This window comes from Babylonia areolata, chromosome 28, assembly GCF_041734735.1.
Source record: "Babylonia areolata isolate BAREFJ2019XMU chromosome 28, ASM4173473v1, whole genome shotgun sequence".
NCBI classification, from domain to species: Eukaryota; Metazoa; Mollusca; class Gastropoda; order Neogastropoda; family Buccinidae; genus Babylonia; species Babylonia areolata.
Genome location: NC_134903.1, coordinates 1,257,828 through 1,275,327, shown reverse-complemented (window position 1 = coordinate 1,275,327; position 17,500 = coordinate 1,257,828). Strand labels below are relative to the sequence as shown.

General features: G+C 45.7%; 2 protein-coding genes across 2 annotated transcripts; both read left to right on the top strand.

Moving 5' to 3' along the window:
* Nucleotides 1-2,710: 2,710 nt before the first annotated feature.
* LOC143301745 (uncharacterized) lies at nt 2,711-9,042 on the top strand. The gene is made up of 4 exons (XM_076616132.1): nt 2,711-2,985; nt 6,868-7,000; nt 8,071-8,374; nt 9,009-9,042. Exons 1-4 carry the CDS (start codon nt 2,902-2,904, stop codon nt 9,040-9,042), a joined length of 555 nt encoding a protein of 184 aa, XP_076472247.1. The 5' UTR covers nt 2,711-2,901.
* A 520-nt stretch (nt 9,043-9,562) lies between these two features.
* Nucleotides 9,563-11,472, top strand: LOC143302139 (uncharacterized). Its single transcript, XM_076616694.1, has 3 exons — nt 9,563-9,731; nt 10,603-10,719; nt 11,011-11,472. Exons 1-3 carry the CDS (start codon nt 9,573-9,575, stop codon nt 11,185-11,187), a joined length of 453 nt encoding a protein of 150 aa, XP_076472809.1. The 5' UTR covers nt 9,563-9,572; the 3' UTR covers nt 11,188-11,472.
* Nucleotides 11,473-17,500: the final 6,028 nt, after the last annotated feature.

Genomic DNA, 17,500 nt, shown 5'->3' with positions numbered 1-17,500 from the left:
CCGTCACTGAGATTCGAACCCCGGACCCTCAAATTGAAAGTCCAACAATTTAACCCCTTGGCTATTGCACCGGTAAACATAGATCATGAAAATCAGTACAGTCACTTACAAAGTATATTACCCAAGCATATAGCCTTCTGCAAAAAAAAAAAAAAAAAAAAAGACATAGTAAACCTTGTACATAGTGCAAATCATATATAGTGCAGTTAAACTAAGTATAATATTGAAATCCCTCTGCCGATTGATAATGATTCCTCCACAACACACATTAATGTGGATGGTCGAGATGTCGTTTACTTCAAAGTTATATTTTCAGTCGGTATGATTCTTTTGTTTTGACTGTTTGTTTTCATCATTAATCTTGTTACTTGTTCGCCCATGTCACTGGGTGTGACATGTATTGACATTGAAGTGTTCGGTGTTCAGTTCTCTTTCTCTTTCCCTTTCATGCCCCCCTCTCTCCCTACCCCCCACTCTCCCGCCCCCCCCCCTCCCCCTGCCCCCTCTCTCTCTATCTTTCTCTGCCAATGTGAGCATTTAAGACGTTTTAACTCAGGTTGTATCAACGTGTGATAAGACAGCCTTATCTGGGTGGTTCATTACCAGGTTATTCAATTTGACACACACTTCAAGCGTCTTTGTTTATTCTTTTATCCGTCTGTCTGTCTGTCTGTCTGTCTATCCGTCCATCTGTCTGTCTCTCGTCTTCTTTTCTCTGTCTCTTCTTCTTCTTCTTTTATTTGATCGTTCTTTCTTACGTTTACCCATTCTTTATTTCAGTTCGTCTCTTCATGTTTTCTTCTTTTTTCTGTCTGTCTTTGTCTGTCTCTCTGTCTGTCTCTCTGTCTCTCCGTCTGTCTGTCTGTCTGTCTGTCTCTCTGTCTGACTGTCTGTCTGACTGTCTGTCTCTCTGTCTGTCTGTCTGTCTGTCTGTCTGTCTCTCTGTCTCTCTTCACCCTTCTTCATTGTTTTGAATTTCGTCACACGTGAAGACTTTAATTGTCCGGGAAGGAAATAATCCTCAACTGCTTCTGGCTTTGTTTACCACAGTGTTTCTGGCTATCACAGCGGACATGTTTATCAGATAATGCCTTGGTGTTATCACAAGACATCTGTGTTGAAGTACTGGTTACCAGGACTGAGTTCTCTCTCTGTGCTTGTGTGAGTGTGTGTTTGTAGAGGGGAGGGAGGGGGTACGGGGGAAGGGGGGGGGGGGGAGGGGCGGCAAACGAGAGGGACAAGGGTCAAAGAGTGATGAAAATTTCATCAAGCAAAATGGTTGAGTTACTGGGTGTTCGTTTGTTTGTGTGTTTGCATGTGTGTTTTTGAGAGTAACTTTAAATTTTAGTCTTTTGATATGTTGAGTTACAGACATTTGATTGTGTAAGATTTGTTTGATTGTTTGTTTGTTTTGTGTGTTTGGACTGGCTTTACTGCTGGGATGCTGCTTTACCACTAGGATGCTGCTTTACCACTAGGATGCCGCTTTACCACTAGAATGCCGCTTTACCACTAGGATGCTGCTTTACCGCTAGTCACACGCTTTACCACTAGAATGCCGCTTTACCACCAGGATGCCGCTTTACCACCAGGATGTCGCTTTACCACCAGGATGTTGCTTTACCACTAGAATGCCGCTTTACCACTAGAATGCCGCTTTACCACTAGGATGCTGCTTTACCACTAGGATGCCGCTTTACCACTAGTCACACGCTTTACCACTAGGATGCTGCTTTACCACTAGGATGTCGCTTTACCACTAGAATGTTGCTTTACCACTAGGATGCTGCTTTACCACTAGGATGTTGCTTTACCACTAGGATGTCGCTTTACCACTAGGATGTCACTGCGCCATGTCCTGACGGGAGACTCCCCTCTTTGTCATGCTTACCCGGACTTTCTTGGGTTGACCACCGTTTTATTTTGTACGTAAATTACACAATCAACTAAATCAACTAAGTCATGCTTTGATCTGCCTGTAGCAACGTCAGGTAGCTGTTTTCCCACAGTCAGTAGTTGCAGGCAGTTGTCTCTTTGTGTTTTACAGCGTCAACAGACTGGTCACGCTTGGCAGCCAGCATATTGTTCCTTTGTTCTCTCTGTCTGTCTGTATGGAGGTTGCTCTCTCTGTCTGTATGGAGATTGCTCTCTCTGTCTGTATGGAGGTTGCTCTCTCTGTCTGTATGCAGGTTGCTCTCTCTGTCTCTGGCTCGCTGGTCCGTCTGTTTAATTTTCAAAAGTTCACTTTATTTTGAAAATCATGAATTGTCATGAAAATCATTTTATGTGCAATCCAGAGAATACGTACCCAAGACTTGAATTCACATGAACTGTTTGTGAATGGGAGGTTTGTGTAAAGTGAGCGTCGGTAATCACTGCATACGTACAACGTAGAGATGGTCACGGGTGAAGACAGAGTGTGACCATGGAAGACGACACACAGAGGAGGAACGATCTGCTGTTCGCGGCGTTGATTGCCCATTGATATGTTGATAAGCCGTGGACAGAAACACGTGTTGCGGATGAGGGAGGTTTCAAGGAGTGAGATAAGAGCGGGTGGGGGGGGGGAGGGGGGCACACGCAAAAGGGTCTTTCACATGTGCGAGTCACAAGACCACTGTTTATTTCACTCGTGATTTGATTGGTCTGCTTGGACGCTTTGATCAAGAGCCATCCGTTTGCACGGACAGTCACGTGGTTGAACGGCCAATCACGTGAAGGTTCCGGTTTCCGGTAAAGTAGAATCCCAGAATGCCTATAAAAGCTTCATCCACTGGACAGACGACACACACAGAGTAGCTCTGCACCAACAGCAAGACATCAGTCACAGAGAACTTATTCACACTAGTGATCACGAACAGAGTGACCATCGTTTTTCTCGTCAGTGAAAATATTCACAGAATGTCTTCTTCGAAAAGTTCCGACGATTCCCTCCACGAGGAATATGACATGGTGAAACTCATCAGTCAAGGCGCCTTCGGCAAGGTACGATCTCTCTTCTTTTTTTTTCTTTCTTTTTTTCTTTATCTATCTTAAGATGTCTCGCTATAGTGTATGTTCTTGAAGCTCTATGCATTTTATTTGTATTTGCATTGTATTTGTATTTCTCTTTTTTGTCACAACAGATTTCTCTGTGTGAAATTCGGGCTGCTCTCCCCAGGGAGAGCGCGTCGCTACACTGAGAGCGCCACCTTTTTTCTGATTTTTTTTTCCTGAGTGCAGTTTGATTTGTTTTTCCTATCGAAGTGGATTATTCTTCCGAATTTTGACAGGGACAACCCTTTTGTTGCCGTGGGTTCTTTTACGTGTGCTATGTGCATGCTGCAAACGTAACCCGGTTTATCATCTCATCTGAATGACCAGAGCCCAGACCACCACTCAAGGTCTAGTGGAGGGGGAGAAAATATCGGCAACTGAGCCGTGATTCGAGCTAGCGCGCTCAGATTCTCTCGCTTCCTAGGTGGACGTGTTACCTCTAGGCCATCACTCCATTTTCGCCTGTAGATTATTGAAATAATGTGTGTGGTGCAGTTATCAAACTCTCGTTAGAAATTTGTTTCAAGGGACCACATGGGAAATAAATCTGAAGACAATTAAATCAGTTATGCGAGATCAAACATTGAGTAGTCTTATTATTATCATCATCATCGTCTCCATTATTGATGTTATTATTAACGTTATTGTTGCTGTTGTCATTATTATTATTATTACAAAAGACCCGCAAAAACCCTGTGTAAAATGTGTCTTCAGCTTTTCCTTTCCGGGTTCTGACGAGAAAATGACAGCTCCACATCAGTTTGTCATTAAATAAACATACTGGCAGGCCATGAACACAGCTATAAGTTTGCATAGGTACATTTTTTATGTTGCCCTAACATCTGAATAAAAACCTGCTCCAAAATTTCTCAGCTTAGCGAGTTTCAGAAAATAATTCTGCGTTGGTCTACTTCGAATCTGAACTTCGCGCTGTCGGTCAAAAGGATGGAGGCGGACCAATCCTGTCCATGTGGGCTTCACGTCAGTTCTAAGTTTAGCAGCCGTTGTCAGTCTGAAGTTAACACACTGACAACAAAAACCCTGCTGGCCAGGTCAGGGTGCATTTCAGTTAGGTCTGTGCGAGAAATAATTTACTGAGTGGAGCGTGCGAGCGAGTGTGTGTGTGTGTGTGTGTGTGTGTGTGTGTGTGTGTGTGATAGCCGGGGACAGACAGATGAAAAACATGTATTTCAATTATTAAATAACAAAATGCGCCATTGATCATTTGAAATGCAGAAATCCGCTCACGATCTGTCAGTGAAAAAAATGAGTAAACTGTAGAACTTTCTCGAAAACACACACACACACACACACACACAGAAAAAAATACACGAAACAAATATCTTGCAGTATTCAGCTTTTCATTTGAAGTGATCCGCTGATTTATAATTGGACAGTAAAAATTTTAAATATATATATATATATATATATAATCATATGTTCGCTGGAAAAAAAGTTTGTTATAGGTACAGCAGAATCAACAGATATGTTTGGCAACTTGATATGGCTTGGGGTTTTTTTTGTTTTTTTTTTTGGGGGGGAGGGGGGGGGGGAAGGAGGGGGTGAGTTCTAAAATCAGCCAGGATAAATAGGGGTGGGGGTGAGGGTGGGGGGAGCAAGGGGGGGAGATAAATAGGGGTGGGGGTGGGGGTAGGGGGGAGCAAGGGGGGAGATAAATAGGGGTGGGGGTGAGGGTGGGGGGGAGATAAATAGGGGTGGGGGTGAGGGGGGAGCAAGGGGGGGAGATAAATAGGGGTGAGGGTGGGGGGGCACGGGAGCTTGGGTTATGACCGTTGTTTGAACTGGTATGAGGAGCAGCATGTGTGTGTCAGAGTTAACAGTGGTACTGGGACACTGCCGCTCAGTGTAAACGATATCAAACAGACCAGACTCATGTCCTGTGTGAAATAGCCAGAAATAGGTTCCCCGACTCTTGACAACCTGTCAGTGAAGCGTCCAGCAAAAAACTATCCAACCGCCAGCCTGCATTTTGATTGAGATCCCAGGGATTTTTCGCTGGCGCTTTGTGACTGCATGCCTTCTCGGCAAGAACACGACACAGTTCGTGGCCGTCACTATCCACGTCACTATATCACTGTTTAAACCACTGACTTAGAAGTAGATTTATTTACAAGTATGTGGTTGAAACTCGCAACGTAACGCGGGCAGAGGGGAGAACATATCCATGAAATGAAAAGACCCAGAGAAAGCTCGTAATTGGTGTGGGTGTGCGTGGAAATAACCCTTTCCCATCGCTTCAAAGTGATATTCACGAACACACGCTACAAGATCATTGTTTTAAGTGTCCTTGTTTTGTACACGTGGCGTGTGTGTGTGTACACAGTCCTGTGTGCATTGGCACACACACACACACACACACACACACACACACACACACACACACACACACACACACACACACACACTCACAGCAAGCGACACAAAAGCAAAGGGAAAGGGAAACGTGTTTTATGTTGGTCGATCTCCAGGTGGTTTCTGGAACTGTGTTAAGGGTTTTTGGCAAAGAAAGATCTGACGAGCTGAATCTGATTGAAGAGAAAACAGACAGTTGTGTACAGCAGGTGTTGACCCACTGAGTGTTACCTACAGCAGGGAGGTGAGGGACAGAGTGTGACCAGCTGTGATGTGCTGTGTTGACCCAGTGAGTGTTACCTACAGCAGGGAGGTGAGGGACAGAGTGTGACCAGCTGTGATGTGCTGTGTTGACCCAGTGAGTGTTACCTTCAGCAGGGAGGTGAGGGACAGAGTGTGACCAGCTGTGATGTGCTGTGTTGACCCACTGAGTGTTACCTACAGCAGGGAGGTGAGGGACAGAGTGTGACCAGCTGTGATGTGCTGTGTTGACCCAGTGAGTGTTACCTACAGCAGGGAGGTGAGGGACAGAGTGTGACCAGCTGTGATGTGCTGTGTTGACCCACTGAGTGTTACCTACAGCAGGGAGGTGAGAGACAGAGTGTGACCAGCTGTGATGTGCTGTGTTGACCCAGTGAGTGTTACCTACAGCAGGGAGGTGAGAGACAGAGTGTGACCAGCTGTGATGTGCTGTGTTGACCCAGTGAGTGTTACCTACAGCAGGGAGGTGAGGGACAGAGTGTGACCAGCTGTGATGTGCTGTGTTGACCCAGTGAGTGTTACCTTCAGCAGGGAGGTGAGAGACAGAGTGTGACCAGCTGTGATGTGCTGTGTTGACCCACTGAGTGTTACCTTCAGCAGGGAGGTGAGAGACAGAGTGTGACCAGCTGTGATGTGCTGTGTTGACCCAGTGAGTGTTACCTACAGCAGGGAGGTGAGGGACAGAGTGTGACCAGCGGGTGATGTGCTGTGTTGACCCAGTGAGTGTTACCTACAGCAGGGAGGTGAGAGACAGTGTGACCAGCTGTGATGTGCTGTGTTGACCCACTGAGTGTTACCTACAGCAGGGAGGTGAGGGACAGAGTGTGACCAGCTGTGATGTGCTGTGTTGACCCACTGAGTGTTACCTTCAGCAGGGAGGTGAGAGACAGTGTGACCAGCTGTGATGTGCTGTGTTGACCCAGTGAGTGTTACCTACAGCAGGGAGGTGAGGGACAGAGTGTGACCAGCTGTGATGTGCTGTGTTGACCCACTGAGTGTTACCTTCAGCAGGGAGGTGAGAGACAGAGTGTGACCAGCTGTGATGTGCTGTGTTGACCCAGTGAGTGTTACCTTCAGCAGGGAGGTGAGGGACAGAGTGTGACCAGCTGTGATGTGCTGTGTTGACCCACTGAGTGTTACCTTCAGCAGGGAGGTGAGAGACAGAGTGTGACCAGCGGGTCATGTGCTGTGTTGCAGGTATACGAAATGAAGGTCAAGGCCACAGGGGAGAGGAGGGCCGTGAAATACGTCAACGACAGCTGCAGACAGATCCGGAAGGAAGTCATTCTGTTGTATTACCTGAACGAGGGCGACGTCCACAGCTTCGTGGGTACGTCTCTGTCTCTCCTCTCTGCTCCTTTTGTTTCTCTGTCTCTGTCTCTGTCTGTCTGTCTCTCTGTCTTTGTCTCTCTCTCTCTCTCTCTCTCTCTCTCTCTCTTCCACCCTCTCTCTCCCTCTCTCGCTCACTCTGACTTTTTCTCGCCATCTGTCTGTCACTATCTGTCTCTCTGTGTCTGTCTCTGTCTGTCTGTGTCTGTCTCTCTCTCTCTCTCTGTTCTATCTATCTGTTAATGCCTGTATGTCTGTTTCCCTACTGTTTCTTTGTCTCTCTCCAACTGTCTCAGTCTCTCTCTCTCTCTCTCTCTTTCTCTCTCTCTCTGTCTCACTAGTTATATGATTAGCCTGGTACAGCTGTATACACTTGATGGTCACATTGTATGTTTATAGTCTATTGTATGTTGTTTCACTACTATGGTGTGCGTATGTGTATTGGCACATACACAAAGCTACGATTAATTTGGTTTTTTTAAATTCAGTTATGGAAATTATTTGCTTTATTTATTGTTTGTTTTCTTTCATCCAATACAATGACGCTGCAACTTAGAATTGACCCCCTTGACATAAGGGCTGTAGTTAGACCAATGTAAATAAAAAGCGTCTGAAGCGTCTCTCTCTCTCTCTCTCTCTCTCTCTCTCTGTCTCCATCTCTCTCTGTGTCTCCCTCTCTCGCTGGTTCTCTCAAGCTTTTTCTCGCAGTCTCTGTCTCTCTGTCTCTGTCTGTCTGTCTGTCTGTCTCTCTTGTGTACTGTTTACTGAAAACCTCCCTCACTCTGTCCCCCATTCAGGTTTGTGGTGTGCTGTGCGCTGTGTGTGTGTTTTTTCATTTCGTTCATTTTTTTCTCTCCTCCATTCAATCCGTGTCATTGTGGTGCTGGGCTCAGGTGGACGTCACAGAAGACGGGGAGGGGGGGGGGAGGAAGCGGAGTGGGGATTTGGGTTGGGGGGGGGGGGAGGCTGTGGATAATGATGATGATGTTTATGTCATTGACTGAAAGCATCCAGAAAAGTGATGCTCAAATGCAGGTAAAATACATGTTGCTTTGTTTCATGTGTGTGCAGTCAAGTTTCATGGACTGTGGAAGGACCAAGAGAAACACTATCTGGTCTTTGACAGGATGGAATGCAACCTGCACAAGTGGGTGAGGGATCTGCACCCCCGGGGATTGAACCTCAGCGCCTTCAGGGTGCTGGCTGCCCGCATGCTGGGGGCCTTTGAGTACCTCGGCGAGAAAGGGGTTCTCCACGGGGACGTGAAGCCCAACAACTTTCTCTTGGCTTCCGTGGAGGACCCGGGCAGCCTCAGGGTTTGTGACTTTGGACTGTCGGAGAAAGTCCCCAGCATGAATGACCCCATGGTCAGTCAGTCCTGTCTGTCTGGTCTGGTCTGTCTTGTTGGGCATTGTGTTGCGTTGCGTTGCGTTGTGTTGTGTTGCGTTGCGTTGTGTTGTGTGGTGTTGAATTGTGTTCTGTTGTGTTGTGTTGCGTTGTGTTGAATTGTGTTCTGTTGTGTTGTGTTGTATTGCGTTGTGTTGTGTTGTGTTGTATTGCGTTGTATTACTCTTTTTTGTCAACATATTTCTACCGAATTTTGCCAGGAACAAACCTTTCGTTGCCGTGGGTTCTTTTACGTGCGCTAAGTGCATGCTGCACACGGGACCTCGGTTTATCATCTCATACGAATGGCTAGCGTCCAGACCACCACTCAAGTTCTAGTGCAAGGGGAGAAAATATCGGCGGCTGAGCCGTGATTCGAACCAGTGCACTCAGATTCTCTCGCTTCTTAGGCGGACGCGTTACCTCTAGGCCATCACAGCACGTCATGTTGCTGCATACAAGAGTGTGTGCACGTGTGTGTGTGTTTCATGTCCAGATGTACAGCCATACAACATTGTGTGTGTGTGTTTCATGTCCAGATGTACAGCCATACAACATTGTGTGTGTGTGTTTCATGTCCAGATGTACAGCCATACAACATTGTGTGTGTGTTTCATTTCCAGATGTACAGCCATACAACACTGTGCGTGTGTTTGATTTCCAGATGTACAGCCATACAACATTGTGTGTGTGTGTTTCATTTCCAGATGTACAGCCATACAACATTGTGTGTGTGTTTCATTTCCAGATGTACAGCCATACAACATTGTGCGTGTGTTTCATTTCCAGATGTACAGCCATGCAACATTGTGTGTGTGTGTTCCATTTCCAGATGTACAGCCATACAACATTGTGTGTGTGTGTTTCATTTCCAGATGTACAGCCATACAACATTGTGTGTGTGTGTTTCATTTCCAGATGTACAGCCATACAACATTGTGTGTGTGTGTTTCATTTCCAGATGTACAGCCATACAACATTGTGTGTGTGTGTGTTTCATTTCCAGATGTACAGCCATACAACATTGTGTGTGTGTGTTTCATGTCCAGATGTACAGCCATACAACATTGTGTGTGTGTTTCATGTCCAGATGTACAGCCATACAACATTGTGTGTGTGTTTCATGTCCAGATGTACAGCCATACAACACTGTGTGTGTGTTTCATTTCCAGATATACAGCCAGTCAATGGGAGTACCCAGTTACCGGGCACCAGAAACCATGCTGGAGTGCCCCACCCGCTACGCTATGGCCGGAGACGTGTGGGGTGTGGGCTGTGTGCTGCTGTTCGCTTTGCTGGGCCGTCACTTCTTCACCACTAAGGCCACTGGCAGCCGTGACGCAATGGTACTTTGACCTGTCGTGTGGCCTGCTGGCTTGGGGTGGAGGGTGTGGCTGTCCTTGTCCATCTTGTCTACCTGTCTTGTCTACCTGTCTTGCCTACCTGTCTTGTCTACCTGTCTTGTCTACCTCCTGTCTGTCTGATTACTTGTCTGTGTGTCTGTCTGAAAGTATGTGTGAATATCCAATGTCTTCTGTCTCTCTCCATCTGTTCGTGTGTCTGTCGGTCAGTCTTTTGGACTTAAAGAAGTGGGGGGAATGGTACTCTTGTTAATTTTGTCTGTGTGAGTCTGTGTCCGTGTGTCTTGTCTCTCTGCAAGTGTACTTGTTTTACTAAAGAGGATTTCTTATATAGATATATCTTTAAAACACCTGTTGCCGAGGACAGCCCTGTTATCACTGTGGATTGTTTAACGTGCAGAGAGTAATCATGGACCCGGGACCTCGGTTTACTGACTTCATTTGAATGACTAGCATCCAGACCACCACAAAGGCTGGAGGAAGTGGGGGTGGGGTAGGGGAGGGGAGGGTATGGGGGTGGGGGAGGAAGTAAATAAAGTCCCAGTCTGTACACGGGAGGTACCCGAACCCCTTGCAAGCACTCTGACTTCCTGGTCTGGAAGCCTGGGGCACTAGGCCACGATAACTACTGACGATGATGATGACGACGATGATGACGACGATGATGATGACGACGATGATGACGATGACTGTGTTGCAGAAGGGTATTGCACTAGGCCACGATAACTACTGACGATGACGATGATGATGACGATGACGACGATGACGCTGTGTTGCAGAAGGGTATTGCACTAGGCCACGATAACTACTGACGATGACGATGATGATGATGATGACGATGATGACTGTGTTGCAGAAGAACATTATTCACCAGGTATGCAGCACACTGGGCAAGCCACCTGGTCACATGCTGGACACGGCAGGGGATTTTGAGATGCTGTCCACAGTGATCCATGCAGACGGCCTGCCAAAGGTGAGGACACACACACACACACACACACACACACAGAGGTCTGTCCATCACACACGTGCACACACACTATCTGTCATATGTTCACACATGCAAGCAAACACATATATATGCACACACACACACACAGGTCCGCCCATCACACACATACAGACATGCACATACATAATACACAAACACACACGCACAGCCCATCACATTTTTAAACTACAGTCAATGTTTTCAAACCTATATGCAGACTGTGCTGTATTATATGTGAAGTGTCGAGTGAAGAACGTGTTGCACGTGTTGCAGAGCAACTCCAAACCGTTGCTCTACTTTCTCATGGGTGAACTCAACAAGAAAGGGTACAGCCGTCTGGAGGTCACGGGAGTTTACGACCTCATCAGGCGACTGCTCACTGTGGACCCTGACGTTCGGATCCGGCCTTCAACAGCATTGACTCACAAATTTTTAAAGGATATCCGATGAGATGACAATATGATATGAGACGAACTATGCTGTAGAGGCAGGAGACTTCGTATTGTGTTGTTTGCTCATTGTTGCACTTGCAATAATAGAGTGGAAAATTTGAAACAAGCTGAATGTGTTGAATGAAGGGGCATTTTTCATATCAGGAATTGATTGCTATGATGTTTTTTCTTCGAGAATATGTATATATTGTATGCTATCATTTAAAGCTGGCAATGTGTATATATTGATTGCTGTTGTTCCAAAACTGGTCCATCTCAGAATATATATTTTTACATGTTTTCAGTACTTTGTGTTTGTCATTTTGATACCAGAGAGAGAGAGAGAGAGTTGTCCCCCTTCACCCCCCGCCGTTGACCCTAGTGCCCCCTACTACAATTTCTCAACAAGAAAGACAACCATGCATGTATACCTGTAACGATGTTCAAACTCCACGAGCGCTTCGCTCTTACCTCCTCTCCACACACACACACACACACACACACACACTACCACCACCACAACAACACCACCACCATCACCCACCAGCACAAGACATCTTCACTCATAACAACGTACCAGCAATAGTAACAGTGACAAAAACAGCATTGACTACACCGACAGTGAAAGCGACGTTGACAGTCCAGACACAGTGATAGAAACGATGACAATGATGACGCTGTGTTGCAGGATATTGCACTGGGCCACAGTAACTACTGACGATGACGATGATGACTGTTGCAAATATTGCACTGGGCCACGATAATTACTGAAGATGATGACTGTGTTGCAGAAGAACATTATTCACCAGGTGTGCGGCACACTGGGCAAGCCACCTGGTCACATGCTGTCCACAGTCATCCATGCAGAGGGCCTGCCAAAGGTGAGGACACACACACGCACTTAGACATATACATAATATACAAAACACACACTGCCCATCACACTTTTAATCCACATATTTCAAACCAATGTGCAGACTGATGTGCTGTATTATACGTGAAGTGTGAAGTGAAATACGTGTTGTCATGTTGCAGACCAACTCCAAACCACTGCTATATTTCCTGATGGGCGAACTCCGCAACAGGAAAGGATATAGTCGCCTGGAGGTCACAGGAATCTACAACTTCATCAAGAGACTCCTGACCATGGACCCAGACGTTAGGATCAGACCTTCAGCAGCACTGACACACACATTTTTGCAAGATGTCTCAAAACACATAAAATGACAATGTTAGATAACCAAGTATACTGTAGAGCTAACAGACTTATTGTGCATTGTTTCAGTGGTGTACCTGGAAAATCTAAAAGAAGATGAATGTGTTGAATGAAGCAGCGTTTTCCATATCATGAATTGATTGCTATGATGTTTTTTCTTCGAGAATATGTATATATTGTATGCTATCATTTAAAGTTGGCAATGTGTATATGTTGATTGCTGTTGTTCCAAAACTAGTCCATCTCAGAGTATATATTTTTACATGTTTTCAGAACTTTGTGTTTGTCATTTTGATACCAGAGAGAAAGAGAGAGAGAGAGAGTTGTCCCCCTTCACCCCCCGCCGTCGACCCTAGTGCCCCCTACTACAATTTCTCAACAAGAAAGACAACCATGCATGTATACCTGTAACGATGTTCAAACTCCACGAGCGCTTTGCTCGTACCTCCTCTCTCCACACACACACACACACACACACACAGGCACACACACACCACACACACACACACACACACACAGGCACACACACACCACACACACACACAGGCACACACACACCACACACACACACACACGCCGCCACCACCACCACCATCACCCACCACCAGCACAAGACATCTTCACTCATAACAACGTACCAGCAATAATAACCGTGACAAAAGCAGCATTGACAACACCGACAGTGAAAGCGACGTTGACAGTCCTAGACACAGTGATAGAAACGATGAACAGCCTGCACCGTGTACAGTCATCTCACACCAGTCAGTGTTGAAAGCTGTGGATTAAAAGTGGCTTGGAAAATCATATGGATTCTACAAATTCTACAAAGTGATAAGAAACTCTAGGGAGAGCTGGACAGTACAAGGTCTTCAGAGAAGCCCCCCTCAGTCAAGTGTTTCGGCCCTTAACTCCTTACACTCTAAGGGGGCCGGGCCGCACCCAGGTCATGACTCCATGACTGCACAATCAATGACCGAATCTTTTTTTTAATTGATGCTTGGAAGACACTGTCATCCACCATGGAAGTAATGGTGGCTTGGATTGTCTCCTCCATGTGGCACCAAGAGTTCACTGTCTGTTCCAGCTGAAGAACTCTTCTGTTGAGTGCAGGCAGCGGGCTGGAGGCAGGTCGGGCTTTCTGTCCATGATACAGAGATCGTCGACACTGATTTCTGGTCCTCTTGCTGATGGGGGTGGTCTTTTTGCTGGTGGGTGATGTGTTACTGTCACCACAAGTCCTGGCCGCAACAGGCGGAGTGGGGGGAGGGGGGGGGGGATAACCACATTGTCCGGTCCCTGTTCACTAGACTGCAGTAAATCAGAATGTGGGGGTGAAGAACCAGAATCTGTTCGAACAGTCACGTTGGAAACTGTCACAGGACTCCAGTCTGTCTCAGGGGGTATTAACATTGGGGACGTTGAGAGAGAGGTGATAAAAGTTATTGGAATGTTTATAAGTGATTTAGTCAGTTTTTCAACATCTTTTCCATGCATAAAGTAGTAAATAATTCTTTTTAACACCTCACAGTCTTCAGTGTCCCAGTCTGGACAATTGATTCCTTGACACAGCAAGCTTCCTCCAGACTGCTGTGTGAAATACAGAGTTATAGTTTCACATTTTGTGTCTTTGTAACAGATGCGGAGAACAGATTTGGCGACTTGATTAATGTGAATTTTTTCTAAGGATAGAAGATGGAGACAAAATAAAACCATCACAATCATAGTCATCAAACTGGAAAGATATTTCTTCTTCCTTAATGGCTGAGTAGCGAAAGCAAAGACAGTTTCGCCACAATGCTAGTTCTTCGTTATCACAAACAAAACGTTTTGGAATATTATCACGAGTTGGCTTCAGTTTTTGACTCACTTGTGTAAACAAAGTGAGTCTGTGTTTTAACCCGGTGTTCGGTTGTGTGTGTGTGTGTGTGTGTGTGTGTGTGTGTGTGTGTGTCCGTGGTAAACTTTAACATTGACATTTTCTCTGGAAATACTTTGTCAGTCGACACCAAATTAGGCATAAAAATAGGAAAAATTCAGTTCCTTTTAGTCATCTTGTTTAAAACAATATTGCACCTCTGGGATGGGCACAAAAAAATAAATAATGAAGCCTAATTATATGCAAACTGCATTTACTGTTATATTTATATTTTTTGTATTCTCTAAACTTGGCACTTTGATCTGATATTCGACCCAAGAACAAGAGCAGTCATACTTATCATTTTTTGTTCAAACAGGAACTTCTTTTGCTAAGCATGGAGGTTTTATTTATTTTGCAAACGTTTTGGTGCAGATAGTAAAAAAGGGAAATTACTCTAATTAATACTAGGGGACTTAATTTGCTTTAAACTGATCTTTCTCATCTTAAACATTACCTTTTGAAACAAGAGAGGCAAGGCCTTCAAGACTCACTTGTGATGCACTTTTTTTTTATATAAAAAAATCCAAGCTTTTTATGTATTGAGTATAATTTCAAAATGTAATGTTTAAGATGAGAAAGATCAGTTTAAAGCAAACTAAGTCCCCCAGCAGAGTAATTTCCCTTGTTTTACTGTCTGCACCAAAACGTTTGCAATAAACAAAACTTCCATGCTTAGCAAAAGAAGTTCCTGTTTGAACAAAAAATGATAATAATGAGAGATCTTTTGTTGGGTCGAATATCAGATCAAAGTGCCAAGTTTAGAGAATATAAAAAATATAAATATAACAGTAAATGCATTATACTCAATACATAAAAAGCTTGGATTTGTTTTTAAGTGTATCACAAGTGAATCTTGCCTCTCTTGTTTACCTGTAGTTTTCTGATCAACAGACATGTCTTCAGCCATAACAGAACAGTTAAAACAGAATTACGCAACACGCACTACTCACATGGCAGTTTGTCATAGTGTCAAGAGAGTGGGAGAGAGAGATACGGATAATTTATTCATGTATAGGCCATTGCCCTTCATGAAGGGGTACATACACATGATCATGTAAGAAAAACAACAAGAAATAAGCGGTCATATCATCAAGAACAAACTTCAGTATTCTAAGACATCAGAGTTGATCGCAGTCTGAATGCTTTAAACAAACAAATTGCGAATAGTCTGTTCATGCCGAGAAGCCATGAGTAATGCTAATCTATGCTGACTGGGAAATTTACAGAATTTGGACAAAGAGAGAGAGACAGAGACGGAGAGAGAGAGAGAAAGGGAGAGTGTGTGTGACGTGTGTTAGTAGTAGATCGTATTGTCAGTTGAGAATCAGTAAAGACGTAGAAGCATACGGTCTGTCCTGAGTGTCGACTTTCGAAAGACAGAGTCACACACACACACACAGGGAGAGAGAGAGAGAGAGAGAGATACACAGACACGACACACACACACACAGGGAGAGGCAACAGACCGCCAAGTACGTTCAACACTGGGGGCGTCACTTCGGGTCACTGTGTCAGTGGGGTGTTGGAGGTGGGGGTGTGGGGAGGAGGGGGTGAGGGGGGAGGGGAAGGAGGGTTTGGCGAAGGGTAGGTCGGGAGGGTCGGGGTCGAGACGGAGTCGGGGAAGGGTATGGGTGGGGGGTGGGGGGAGACGGTTGACTTCTTTACCTTGTCCTCTTACTCCTTCTCCTCCTCTTACTCCTCCCCTTCCTCCTCCTCCTTCTTCTTCTTCGTCGTCTTCTTATTATTATTCTCCTCCTCCTTCTTTTTCTTCTTCTTCTTCTCTTCCTCCTCCTTCTTCTTCTTCTTCTCCTCCTCCTCCTTCTCCTCCTCCTTCTTCTTCTTCTCCCCCTCCTCCTCCTCCTCCTCCTTCTTCTTCTTCTTCTTCTTCTTCTCTTCCTCCTCCTTCTTCTTCTTCATCTCCTCCTCCTCCTCATTCTTCTTCTTCTTCTTCTTCTCCTCCTCCTCCTTCTTCTTCTTCTCTCCCTCCTCCTCCTCCTCCTGTTCCTCCTCCTCCTTCTTCTCACCCTCCTCCTCCTCCTTCTTCTTCTCTTCCTTCTTCTTCTCCTCCTCCTCCTCCTTCTTCTTCTCTTCCTTCTTCTTCTTCTTCTCCTCCTCCTTCTTCTCCTCCTCCTCCTCCTTCTTCTTCTTCTTCTTCCTTCTTCTTCCTCTTCTTCTTCTCCTCCTCCTCCTTCTTCTCTTCCTCCTCCTCCTCCTTCTTCTTCTCTTTCCTCTCTGTGACCTCACGTCTCTTGTCTTTTCTGTACGTTTTGCTACACCTGTTCCACGTCTTGCACTGACTCTCCCGCCTCTCCCTCCTCTTAGGGGGGAGAGTAGAGTAGGACAGGGGGGAGAGTAGAGTAGGACAGGGGGAGAGTTACTTTGGGAGAGTAGAGTAGGACAGGGGGAGGGTTACTTAGGGGGGAGTAGAGTAGGACAGGGGGGCGGGGGGCCCGGGGTGGGGCCGGGGGGGGGGGTTACTGGCGGGAAATGAGAGTGGGACAGTTGTCCTATGGGGGGAGGGGATAAAGAAAGATAGAAGACAGAAAAAACTTCTTTTTTTTTTTCAATTGTCATAGACTTCTTTGTTTATTACGCACAGTTTAGCTGTATTTAAAGAAAGAAAGAAAGAAAAGAAAATGGAAAAAAAAAAACCGGCTCTAACGTTTGCTCCGTGAAAGTAGGTGTGGTTGTAGTTTGTATTATTCAGTTAAGAAAACAATAAAAGAAAGAATGAAAGGGGTGAGGGGGAGGGGGGAGGAAGAAAAAACAAGGGGAAAAAACCCCTACCCAGAGAGCGCTGAAAACTGCTGACAGTTGACTCAACTGAGTCAACAACTGTAGTGATCTATCAAACTCAAGGGGTTTTGCTCAACGTGGGGGGTGGGGTAGGGTGGGGTGGGGTGGTGGTTATCGGTCCTGTATGAAGCCAGGGGGGTGGGGAAGGAGGGGGGTGGGGCCGCGGGGTGGGGGTGGGGGTGGGTGGGGTGATACCGGTCCTGTGTGGATTGTCAGCGGTAAACAACACGTGATAATGAACAGTAACTGTGTCAGTGAAGTGATCCACTCCAGCACACACACACACACACACACACACACACACACACACACACACACACACACACAGTCACACACACACACACACACACACACACACACACACACACACACACACACACACACACACACAGTCACACACAC